This window comes from Cicer arietinum, chromosome 6 (genome assembly GCF_000331145.2).
Source record: "Cicer arietinum cultivar CDC Frontier isolate Library 1 chromosome 6, Cicar.CDCFrontier_v2.0, whole genome shotgun sequence".
In the NCBI taxonomy this organism is placed as follows: Eukaryota; Viridiplantae; Streptophyta; class Magnoliopsida; order Fabales; family Fabaceae; genus Cicer; species Cicer arietinum.
The window spans coordinates 63,141,293-63,153,472 of NC_021165.2; the positions used below are offsets into that span (position 1 = coordinate 63,141,293).

Sequence of the window (12,180 nt, forward strand, 5' to 3'; positions counted from 1 at the left end):
TATTACTATTGTAATCACATTTTTATTAATTTTAGACAATGTAATTAGTGCAACTACTAGACATGATAATGATTGCAATAAATAGGAATTGATGTTCGTTTATTGTGATTTTTGTATTACTTGTAATCAACCCAATAAAGTCTTTCCTTTATATAGAGAGAATTACGTAATAAAATGGAGAAGACTTTTGTTGAAGAAAACACTTTGTGTATTTGGAAAATTATATCTGTTTTTGGTTCTAGATTAGACCATCTCTTTTGATCTTATCTAAAATCAAGTTTTCTTGTGATGATCACTCACTTAAAGCTTGTCATTTATTATTCTCCATAGAAGTAAGACTGTAGTGTCATTCCATTTCTATTTTCACCATTTTTGTTATTTTATTCTTGTTACAATTTTTATATTTTTCAATAATTCAAAATATATGTGTGTGTTATCAATGATATAGAATGGCACATCATTCATTTGGGTAGTAATCGGTATGAGTCTAAAAGGGCCAATCCAAATATATTATGGATAAACCACCAAATAAGCCCAATTTAAAAGGAGTAAACATGGCCAATCGCAAAGTCCAGAAAAATATAAGACCCATTGTGCTCATGCCGATAGTGAGGGACGATGCATCACATAAACTACACCCGATGTCAATCCAGAATCACACGCGTCCACAAGAAAGAGATCTAGAAGTACCAATGCACCTCTACTATTTAATATACCAATGAGCTCATCAAACCTGATACGAGCTCCTACATATCTAATTGTTCAGTTACAACGCTTATCCCAATATAATATGAACAACTGCTTGAGTGAAAATAGAAACTAACTAGATTATATACTTTTTAAATAAGGGGTTCGCACCCCAAATACCATACGCCTTATTATTTACTTACTATATTTTCTATTTTTTTGTACATGGTCTTATTTCGACATCATAATGTCTTTGTAGGTACACCATTTATTTGGAGCAAAAGCATATGAAAATAAGGTGTTCAACTAGAGCACCACAACAACATCAAGCTTAGAGTCTATATCACTAACACCGATAATACACCTTGCTAGTTCAAATAAGAACAAAGATTAACATGTCAGCTAAGTATAACGCACACACCTATAAATTGTATAAGGATACACAAATAGTTAATTATCACTATCACGGCGTTATTTTTGTAGATCCACTATTTTCACAATCACTTGATTTTTGTCTTGTGTCATCCATGTACTATAGTTCATTAAGATTCTTATCTTATTTGAGATAATCACTCTCTCATATTTTTACGAAATTAACTCCAATAAGATATACATTAATCAACCTACCATATGATCAAATATACCACTTCACCGGACTTTTTTTGTCTATTGATGTTGTTATCACAACTTTAATTTTATGTCTTTTATTTTTGGGTCATGCTAACAATGACATTTGTAAATTCTAAATGTTATTAATTTTTTTTAATATTTCAAGATGTTAAATACACAACTTCTATAATATATTTTCATACATAAAAAAAAATTCCTACTTTTAATTTCTCAATCTTACAGTTTCCTTTTAATTTTTTCTTATGAGGACACAAACTCTTAAATCTTAATTAATTGTGTAGTGCATGTAAAAAGGGTATTTTTTTTCTTTTGTAACCATAGTATTTATTGTAAAAAGCATATAATAAAAATACAACGCATGAAGCATCTCCGACTTTCTGAGGAGTCGAGCATTTGAACGTGGAAGTTTCACTCGTCCCTGTTCAGATTCCTCTCTTATATAACCTTCCCTTACTAGCCGCCACCAATGTTTACTTAATCCCAACGCCAAACTTTCTCTCTTTCCACAAACTCATAAAATAAAAACCCTCTAGGGTTTCATGATTCCAATTCAAATTCGATCCCAATATTTCCCCAAAACGATGTTGTTCCACCTCTAGGGTTTCCATAAACGCTACAATTCTCAATCCCTATATTCAATTATCGTGATCCACAACAACAAGTAGAACAAGATGTATAGCAATTTCAAGGAACAAGCAATAGAGTACGTCAAACAAGCCGTACAAGAAGACAATTCGGGTAACTACGCAAAAGCGTTCCCTCTATACATGAACGCGTTAGAGTATTTCAAAACGCATCTCAAGTACGAAAAGAATCCCAAAATCAAAGAAGCAATCACTCAGAAATTCACAGAGTATCTTCGCCGTGCAGAGGAGATCCGTGCTGTTTTAGATGATGGTGGGCCGGGGCCTGCTTCTAATGGGGATGCTGCTGTTGCTACGCGGCCCAAAACGAAGCCCAAGAACGGTGGTGAGGGAGATGGCGAGGATCCTGAGCAGTCTAAGCTTAGGGCTGGCTTGAATTCTGCGATTGTGAGGGAGAAGCCGAATGTGAAGTGGAATGACGTTGCTGGGTTGGAGAGTGCGAAACAGTCTTTGCAGGAAGCGGTTATCTTGCCTGTGAAGTTTCCTCAGTTCTTCACTGGTGAGTTTCCCCTGGATTGATAATCTTCATTAGCTGCATTTAGGCCCTGTTTGGATAATCAGTTTACAGCGCTTGTGTATAAGCTATTTTTATAACAGAGGGTAAAATCAAGTCAAACTATTTTTATATAGCTATAAGCTGTTTTCACAAGCTATCAAGACAGCTTATGAAAATTAGATGAAAACAACTTATGAGCATGCCATAAGCTGCATCTATAAGCTCTCCCAAACAAGCTCACAAGTGCTTTTGCCAGTAGATAAGCTCAAATAAGTCACTACAAACAGATGTTAAAATCATAGTGTGTTTGATTAAATCACGGTGACAGGTGGATAGAGCAATTTTGCTGAAGCTCCAAAGTTTAGCTTTTGCCAGAATCCCCGTGTTATACATTGCGAATCCGTGATTCTACCAAATTCACTGTCAATTCAAATAATTGCTTAATCTTCTTGAGCAATTGAATATTATTCGATGCAATAAAACTAGTAGGAAATATCATGTGCTTCAACCAAGCCTCTGGGTCCCATGGTTGTAAAGTCAATAAACACGCAAGGGTCGACCTGGCTCACTCAGGTTTGATTCCAGGTGGTGCAAAAAATGCCAAGATGCTTAGCCAATGGCAGCCACACACGACAACAGTGATTAGCCTCTCATTCAAAGTTTTGGGATACACAAAAACCCTGTGTATTGGAAATGGCGGAAAACATAGATGTGAAATTCTGCCACATGTCATTAGGGGAAGACTTTTCTTAGCATAGATTGATTGATGTTTGAAACAAGGAACAATTGAACAAGTGCTATTTGTTGTAAGTGTTTAATATGGTTTTCCATGGTCTATTTCAGGTAAAAGACGACCTTGGAGGGCATTTTTGTTGTACGGACCACCTGGAACAGGAAAATCATACTTGGCCAAGGCTGTTGCAACGGAAGCTGATTCTACATTTTTCAGGTGAATTTTTTCTATTATTTTGAACAATGTGTACTGCACAATGTTTGGTTGATGAAATTGCTTTTGTGGATAATTTTACATTATATCATTATTATCATTGTGAAGTTTTCACTTCGTAAGTAGCATTGACTAATTTGTCTGGACTTTCTTGCCCTATTTACTTTGTGGTCTGAGTTATTGGATTAAGAATAAGATTGCTGTTCTTCCAATTTCCTCTCCTCATCCTGTCCATATGATTATTGTTTTCATCTCCCTCAACTGCCCTTGTCCATGCAAATGATTTGGTGAACAAGTTTTTATCCAGTAGAAGAACTAGGTTCCTGCATTACAACACATCAATTATTCATAGGGGACCAAACTAATGAATAAGAAGTTATTGGAGAGGGTAATTTAGTGGATATTAAGACAAGAGATCCTCATTACAAAAAAGAAATGATTTGGTTTTATGCCAGTAAGGTTGATTGTGGAAGCCTTATAGCGACTACGTATATTGATGGTGAGCAACTGGATGAATTAGAAAGATCCACACACGGTATTCATCAATTTGGAAAAGTTGTATGACGAAGTGGCCAAAGTGGTATGGTGGAAGATTCTATAGAGGAAAAGAGTTTGCAATTGCATTGTTTATATTTGAGTAATTAAAGATACGTGTATGATGGGTTACATGTAACATAGAAACACAGGAGGGGGCCATAAATGACTTTCTAAGAATATAAAACTGCACCAAGAGTGAAAAGTGAACTCTGAGCCCTTATTTTTTCATGTTCTATGTGCTTACTGAAGTGTTCGAGAGTTGGTGCTGTGATGCATGCTTTATGAAAATGATATTATCTTAGTTAAGGCGTTCATAGGAAAAGTAAATGGTAAGCTAGAATTGTGGAGAAAAGCTTTGGAAGTACATGATTTTTATCTTAGTAGAACTGAATTTATGAAATGTTATTTTATTTTAGTAGGAAGCATATTCTAGCTGACATGTGAAAATTGAAGACTATACCATGCTACTTATTTCATGGTTTAAGTGTATTGGGTCTCATACAAAATACTGGGACATAGGGATATGTTAATTATAGGAATCAAATGGGATGGATAAAATAAAGGAATGCTTGAGGTGTTATTTCTGATTGAATGGTGCCATCCATTAAAGCTGAAGTTCACAACACCAATATTTATGATGTTGCGTATGCGATTGAATGCTCTGGTAAAGAGCCAACAATAAATTAAGCTCAGTATATTGCATAGGTGAGAATGGTACAGTGGCTGGACACATTAGATAAGGTAGGATTAGGAATGATAGCATTAAAAAGAAAGTTAAAATAACACCTATTATGAAAAGGGTGGCAGGGTCTCATCGGAGGGTGTGAATGGAAAAGACACTTAAAAGCACCAGTAATAAAGGAAAACTAGGTATCAAACCATTAAGAATAACTTTAGTATAATTAAAGGTTTATTCAAGGTGATTTATATTGGCTCCTTACCAGAACATTGTGGGATGGGATCACTTGTTCCATGAAGCTAACCCACTTGGTACGAAAAAGTTTCTGTTTCTGTTGTTTTAATATGATTTTAGGTGGCTTCTAGGGTGAGGGGTTAATTAAGTCCTTCACAAGTGGAACCCAATAAAAATACCATTAGATTTAATCAATGGTCAAGATTTATTAAAAATAAAAGTGAGAACGTTTTAACATTTATAACACAATCTTTCCCATCACTAATTGAACCCATAATTTTTATTTTATCCCTAATCTTCAATCTCCAACTTAGGAGCAGTGCTGCAATAACACAGCAAACATAAACGCACCGGAGAGTGGACGAGGGTCGTCAGTGGTGAACCAGTGGAGCAAACACTGGAACCGGTACAACAATGGTCGCACGAGAAGAGGAGCGGCACACGGAACCAGGGTAGTGGTGGAGGATGCCGACCCACAGTGGCCAGGGCACGGCGCAGGAATCATGATTTGCAGGTGCGACTTTGTGATCGAGTTATTGGGATGCTCGATCCAGACTATGTGGTGGCCTTGCTTTGAAGAAGATGAAATCTGTGGATCGGATCCTGTAGTGTTTTCGAAGATAGCAGGTGCTGTGGATTGGATATGTGTTTGCAACTAGGCTTTATCCTTGTTTTGTCATCAATTTTATTCATAAGGTGCTTAAACTATGAAATTTATGGAGGGATCTTGCAGATCTTCAAGTAAAGGAGAAAGCAAATGTGAACTAAAACACATGTATCTCAATTTTTTCGAAGACATAAACTTTTAAGTCAATGTAGGAGAATTAAAACCCAAGTTTACACCAATGCCGTTAGTTATGCTTTACATGACAGAAAAGGATAAAATTAAGGGTTATTATCTGTAAGTGGTTACGAGAGAAAGAACAGCAAGAAAGAAAAAAAGTGCAGGCAGTGGATAAAGAGTGAGATGGGCGAAGGGAGAGAGAACGAAAAAGAATCCAAAGTGGTGATGACTAATGAAATCATGTGCACTTATTTAATCTAATGGTCAAGTTTAGTGGTACACCGGTGAGGGACTTAATTGAGCCCTCACCCTAGAAGCCACCATGATTTTAATTTATTTCCTGCACATGTGAGCATGCAATGTTCCCACTTTTTCCTGCACAGCGACTGTGTTCGAAGAAAGGTCTTTTATATCATTATTATATGAATGAAGGTTTGTTTCATAGGTGGACATATGTTTTCCAGCATATTTAACTTTTGAATTCTTTACCAGTGTGTCTTCATCAGACCTTGTTTCAAAGTGGATGGGTGAAAGTGAAAAGCTGGTTTCAAATCTTTTCGAAATGGCTCGCGAAAGTGAACCTTCTATCATATTTGTTGATGAAATAGATTCTCTATGTGGTCAGCGTGGAGAAGGCAATGAGAGTGAAGCTTCAAGACGAATTAAAACTGAACTTCTGGTGCAGATGCAGGTAATAAATTTATGGTGGGGATATCTTGATAGGAACAATAAAATGTTTTTGTTGACATTCTATTTGCATTATTTGAAACAAATCAAGAAGCTTGAACCCCATATATGATGAATCATTTATTAAAAATTTCAATCCTACTGAAAACTGTTTGTTTTCTTAATTTCAAAGGTAATTTAGTTTAGGCAAATGGTTGTCTTATGCTTTTGCTTCAAAAGATATGTTTTAGTAGCTTTGCCTTTTCATCTGGCACAAATGGTTTTCAAGTTTGAAGAACCTGGAGGTATTCGGTGCCATTCACTTCAGTCTGTTGGCTGCCAGAAGACAAGTCAAGTGTTTCTTTTTGACAATTTCTGAAGCAATTTTTGTCGTCTCTGCATATGTGCCCATAATAGTTGAATTGTGGTGTGCACAGTTGAGCTTATTCATCTTCTACTTCTTATCAATACTTTGCGTCTTTTTTTTATATTTTACTGTGCAATCAACACTTGAAAAATATCTTGATCTCTATCATTACCTTTAATCTGCCATCTAGAGCCACCTAATACAATGGCTTAGTTTTCTTTCATTGTTAGAATTGCTACAAAATATCTTATTATATCTGGCATTGTTTTGGAAATTTTCAAAAGAATGCAAGATATTGGAAGACGAGACCTGCTTGAGTCAGATATGTATAACTTGAAACAGAGCTATCTCAACGTGAGAGCAAATGGCAAAGGAAAGTATAACATCCGAAGTATAAGCCCACAACAGAATGTATACATGCCATTTACTCCGGAAATATATTAATATTCTCATTTCTTTAACTCCGTACCATAAGGAGTACTTTCCTCTATTTTCTTTGATCCCACTTCTTTCTAGTTTGCTGACAGAATGGTTCCATTTGACTCAACCTGCAGGAAATTATTACCCCAACGAGGAACCAAAGTCAATTATAATTCTTATGAAAAACACTATTGGGGAACAAAATTCAAATCCTGTATATTTTATGAAAACAAAATGTGGCCAAAACTTATCTCTATATAAATTGAATATATAAGGCAAAATGACAACAGTATCATTACTAACTCGGTTTAGGTAATAACCTGTAAAATATTCACAAAAAATAAAAATCAGACATGCACAACAAAGACAATAAATCAGAACATTAGTTACAACAAATGTAAATGATAAAACTCTGTCAAAGCTACAAAAAGCATAGAAGATGCACGTAAAAAAATTAAAGCAGAAATACTTGCCAGGAATACAGAACAAAAGAATGGAATCATTACTTTCCCAACCCCCTTCAATTTTTTTCCATACAATTTGATTAAAACTGTTAAAACACCTTGCCTTTGTGGAACCAAGCTACATATGGGGTTGCAGTCTGGAACTATGGCATATTAGGATTGGTGGTTGGTATAGAATGGAATGAAATTGGATAAAATCCATGTTTAAATTCTAACTAGCCTATTCCATTCAATTATAGTCAACTTTATTCCACCCTATACAACCAATCCAAACTTACCCTTATCTTTGGAAACGTAATAAAAACTATTATTAATTCTCTGTGAATATCACACACTCAAGCATAATATGCACTGTTGTGAAACTGAAATTAAAGTGGTTAAAGAAACAGACAATTTAGGTGGGAATAAATGCTTATTTTTTTATTTACAAAAATAAAAGATAATGCTTAGCAAATTACTAAATTGTGACAGGATGTTATAAAGCATGTGACAACAGTTTCAAAGTAAATGCAAAGCATTGTATAAAAAAATGCAAATGCAAAGCGAATTACAATATTTCCACTCTTTTAGGCGGGAAAAATTTACGACATTACCACCTTATATATATATATATATATATATATATGATAAGATATACGATTAAAATAAGATTTATTTCCAGTGTCATAATGTAGTTTATTCACTTTTTCCTTGTAGGGTGTCGGACACAATGATCAGAAAGTTCTCGTTCTTGCAGCAACAAATACACCTTATGCTCTTGACCAGGTAAGATGAATATAGTTGTTCATTTGTTCTCGTATTGACTCAATGAGATACTGTTTTGATTGATCAACTTTTAATGGTAGGCAATAAGGCGGCGTTTTGATAAGCGTATATATATTCCACTGCCAGATTTAAAGGCTCGCCAACACATGTTCAAGGCAAGGGAAATATTCACGATTATGTTTATTCACTTTATTGAAGGGTGGGTCTTATCAGAACCAAGCAACTGGTCTTAACAATTTTTTTTTCATGGCTTGCTAAGAACAGGTGCATCTAGGAGATACTCCCCATAACTTGACTGAAAGTGATTTTGAACACTTGGCTCGCAAGTCAGAGGGGTTTTCAGGTTCAGATGTATCTGTCTGCGTAAGTTTGACTTCTATATGACATGTCGGGTTGCAATTATCATTTTATTATAGGAGTTTCAATTTGAAGGTATTTGGATCTCTTCAACAGGTGAAGGATGTTTTATTTGAACCTGTTCGTAAAACCCAAGATGCCATGTTTTTCTATAAGAGTCCAGAAGGTATGTGGATACCATGTGGACAGAAGCAACAAAATGCAGTACAAATTACAATGCAGGATCTTGCTGCCAAGGGACTTGCTTCAAAGGTATTCAGATGATACAGATTTTGTTGAGAGTTCTGACTTCTTAATCTAAATGATAATTAGGGAATAATAGTTTTAATTTTCTTGTTTGCTATGCAGATCCTTCCTCCACCTATATCAAGAACCGATTTTGACAAAGTACTTGCTAGACAAAGACCTACTGTAAGCAAAGCCGACCTTGAGGTTCATGAGAGATTCACAAAGGAGTTCGGAGAGGAAGGTTAATGCTGATGGATTTTATTTCGAAGATCCACCACTTGTTTAAACATATTGTTATAATTTGTAAAACTTGTAACTTAATGAGCTATTGGATCAAGTGAAATACATCTTTTTTATTTGTTATGGTGGATATGAATTCCCCTGTTGTACGAAAGTGGATGCTGATTTTACTTCTCGTAAATTGTGTATAAAAACAGAAATCTTCAATAATCAGAAAAATAATTTGTATGTGATGTTGGTTGCTTATGTTAGGCTGTATTTTAAATGTAGGTTTAGTAAACTTAAAGATACTCATAATTTGAACTTTTGAGTACTTTTATTTAAGATTAAAAAATGGGTAGGAATGTTCAGCTGTTATACTTCAAGTTACTGCCACACGAGACAAACTAGTTTTATTATATACTTCAATAGTTCCTAAAGTGGGTAAATTCTCCAAAACGTGGTTTGTATCTGTGAGGAAATGCTTGGAAAAGTCAAAGCTTATCCTGCGAGCAGGCATTATGGTGTCATATAGCTGTTGGCCCCTAAGCATATGCAATTTACTCTCTTCCATAAACTTTCATGTTCGGACAAGTAGAAAACAATCTTTTGAATTCATCAATGTTGGTAAGTTGTATCAGTAGCAATATAGTTGTGAATGATGCAAGTCTGAATCCAACATTTGCATTTTTCTATTCTTCCAAATGCTACTAGCACGTCAAACATAGATATATTGATAATATATTATATTCTTTTTTAAGTTTCCTTTTTCTGGAATCCCAAATGCACACTAAGTTATAAGCAGAAACATTTAAAGCCGGCTACTGATTTTTTTATATGATTTGTGACATATAAATAAGCTTCTCTATCTTATAAAATGGGGGAATCACATACCATAAAACAGTCACCATTTCAGCATCTAGCTTTCTGTCCTCAACCCTTTTGCATATCATGGGGTTTGCCAAAATTTTGAGTTTCACCTTTCTCCTCTTTATTGGATATACTTTGGTGAATGGATCCACCCCAAAGGTTAGTACTATTCTGCATGCATGTTATCTACGTAAGCTGCATGCATCTATAGCCTATAAGCTATATCTTCTATTGTTGATTTTTCCCTATATCATGCTAATATATTGTTAGTTTTAAATCAACTACAGTAATAGCAGAGCTTAATTAAATGCTTGATTTTCCTTGATACAGCATTATATAATTTACATGGGAGATCATTCACACCCCAATTCAGAGTCTGTCATCAGAGCAAACCATGAGATACTAGCTTCAGTTACTGGAAGGCATGACAATAGATTTAACACAAGTTCCTTGATCTTAATCATTACTATTTATGTTCTATTAAGCTTGATTTATGTTTGTGAAGTGTGAACATTTCAAAATGGAGTCATTTAAGCTAAAATAAACTTGTTGTATCAATTAATTCTTTTAACATTTTAGTCTCAGTGAAGCAAAGGCAACAGCTCTACACCATTACAGTAAAAGCTTTCGAGGTTTCTCCGCCATGATTACGCCAGAGCAAGCTAATAAGCTGGCAGGTATTGTATTCCAGTATCATATCTTTGTGATTTCTACTTTTCCTTCCACTATATTGGACAAGGAAGCACTTTGAATAAGAGATGGAAATTAATTTATAATTTTTTGGTCTCCATTTAATGAAAGAGTTTTATTTTTATAGATTGTCAGTGTAAAATTTTACACTGTCAAACAATCACAATCAATAGATAGTTTTGGTTAAATTCGAATATTTTGAATGGTTCAATAATATATAATAATTGAATGACAATGTAAAAAATCTTATACTGACAATGCATACCAACTAAATCCTTAAAGAAATCTGATAGTAGATTCTCAAATTTAATGGGGTGGCACCAATGTGGAGCTTTATAATCCATATGGAACAACCGAATACTCATTTACTTTATCTGACAGTATCTTCTGAATATAACTCTGTTTCAGAATATTGGATTATCTTCTGACAGTATCTTTTGGATTATGTTTCAGAATATAACTCTGTTGTGTCTGTTTTTGAGAGCAAAATGAATAAGCTCGACACTACACATTCTTGGGATTTTCTTAGATTAGACTCGGTCTACAAGAATAACCATATAGCTCTGGATTCCACTTCTAATATCATTGTTGGTGTCATTGACTCTGGTAATTACTTTCTTTGATACTTTCCCTTTTTTTATTTCTTTTGGATTACAATGACTCAACTCATATTGGTTTTCAGGGGTGTGGCCGGAATCAGAAAGCTTCAATGATTATGGATTGGGTCCTGTGCCTGAGAAATTCAAGGGAGAGTGTGTTACTGGTGATAATTTTACACTAGCAAATTGCAACAAGTAAGAACACATTTTAGAATTCAAAATCCACCATAGACTTGTTCTTAAGATTGATGCACCAAGTTTTTATAATCATAAAAGATTTGACTAAATTTTACATTTGCTGCCAATCGCCTGACACAACCCTATTCTTTTATCCGGTCTTAAGATCCGTTATGAACCAAGTCTGTATATTCAAGCTACGAAGCATTAATATAGACATTGACACATAAATACTAGTAATAATTTAAGAAAATAACAAATGATTGAAAATAATCAAATGTTTCAATGTCAGACATTTACACATGTCAGAGACGGAACACACATTCAATCATACATAGTATTTTAAGTAAATAAACCATGAACATGAAACTTACTCATGTCGTCTTATCTGGTATTTGGACTTTCCAGGAAAATCGTTGGTGCGCGGTTCTATTCAAAAGGGTTTGAAGCAGAAACTGGTCCTCTGGAAGACATTGTCAACAATATTTTCTTCAGGTCAGCTAGAGATAGTGATGGACATGGAACACACACTGCATCCACAATTGCAGGATCCATTGTTGTCAATGCTAGCTTATTTGGCATTGCCAAAGGAACTGCTAGAGGTGGTGCCCCAAGTGCAAGACTTGCTATCTACAAGGCCTGTTGGTTCGAATTGTGCAGTGATGCTGATGTTTTGTCTGCCATGGATGATGCCATTCATGATGGTGTTGACATACTTTCT

General features: G+C 34.9%; 2 protein-coding genes across 3 annotated transcripts in view; both read left to right on the top strand.

The window, feature by feature from the left end:
- The first annotated feature begins 1,660 nt into the window (after positions 1-1,660).
- On the top strand, positions 1,661-9,377 carry LOC101511576 (protein SUPPRESSOR OF K(+) TRANSPORT GROWTH DEFECT 1-like). Of its 2 annotated transcripts, XM_004506101.4 has the most exons (8): positions 1,661-2,460; positions 3,301-3,406; positions 6,130-6,328; positions 8,251-8,319; positions 8,400-8,474; positions 8,584-8,682; positions 8,773-8,928; positions 9,025-9,377. In XM_004506101.4, the coding sequence occupies exons 1-8, from the start codon at positions 1,989-1,991 to the stop codon at positions 9,148-9,150; spliced, it is 1,302 nt and encodes a 433-aa protein (XP_004506158.1). In that variant the 5' UTR covers positions 1,661-1,988; the 3' UTR covers positions 9,151-9,377. The 2 variants fall into 2 exon arrangements, with proteins under 2 accessions (XP_004506158.1, XP_073226110.1); XM_073370009.1 differs by lacking the exons at positions 6,130-6,328; positions 8,251-8,319; positions 8,400-8,474; ... (1 more) ...; positions 8,773-8,928; positions 9,025-9,377 and adding an exon at positions 5,168-6,091.
- Positions 9,378-9,524: 147 nt separating this feature from the next.
- Positions 9,525-12,180, top strand: part of LOC101511255 (subtilisin-like serine-protease S) — a 6,334-nt gene continuing 3,678 nt past the window's right edge. Inside the window, exons 1-6 of the mRNA XM_073370010.1 lie at positions 9,525-10,152; positions 10,324-10,415; positions 10,573-10,670; positions 11,137-11,289; positions 11,366-11,477; positions 11,868-12,179. Coding sequence (XP_073226111.1) covers positions 10,075-10,152; positions 10,324-10,415; positions 10,573-10,670; positions 11,137-11,289; positions 11,366-11,477; positions 11,868-12,179 — 845 coding nt within the window. The 5' untranslated portion in view covers positions 9,525-10,074. The remainder of the gene's footprint in view (positions 10,153-10,323; positions 10,416-10,572; positions 10,671-11,136; positions 11,290-11,365; positions 11,478-11,867; position 12,180) is intronic.

Bases quoted from the DNA above. Each gene is read 5' to 3' on its own strand.
- LOC101511576 (XM_004506101.4), top strand. From the start codon at position 1,989: ATGTATAGCAATTTCAAGGAACAAGCAATAGAGTACGTCAAACAAGCC. The intron at 8,320-8,399 runs GTAAGATGAATA...TTTTAATGGTAG, and splicing joins CACCTTATGCTCTTGACCAG to GCAATAAGGCGGCGTTTTGA. The intron at 8,475-8,583 runs GCAAGGGAAATA...TGCTAAGAACAG, and splicing joins CTCGCCAACACATGTTCAAG to GTGCATCTAGGAGATACTCC.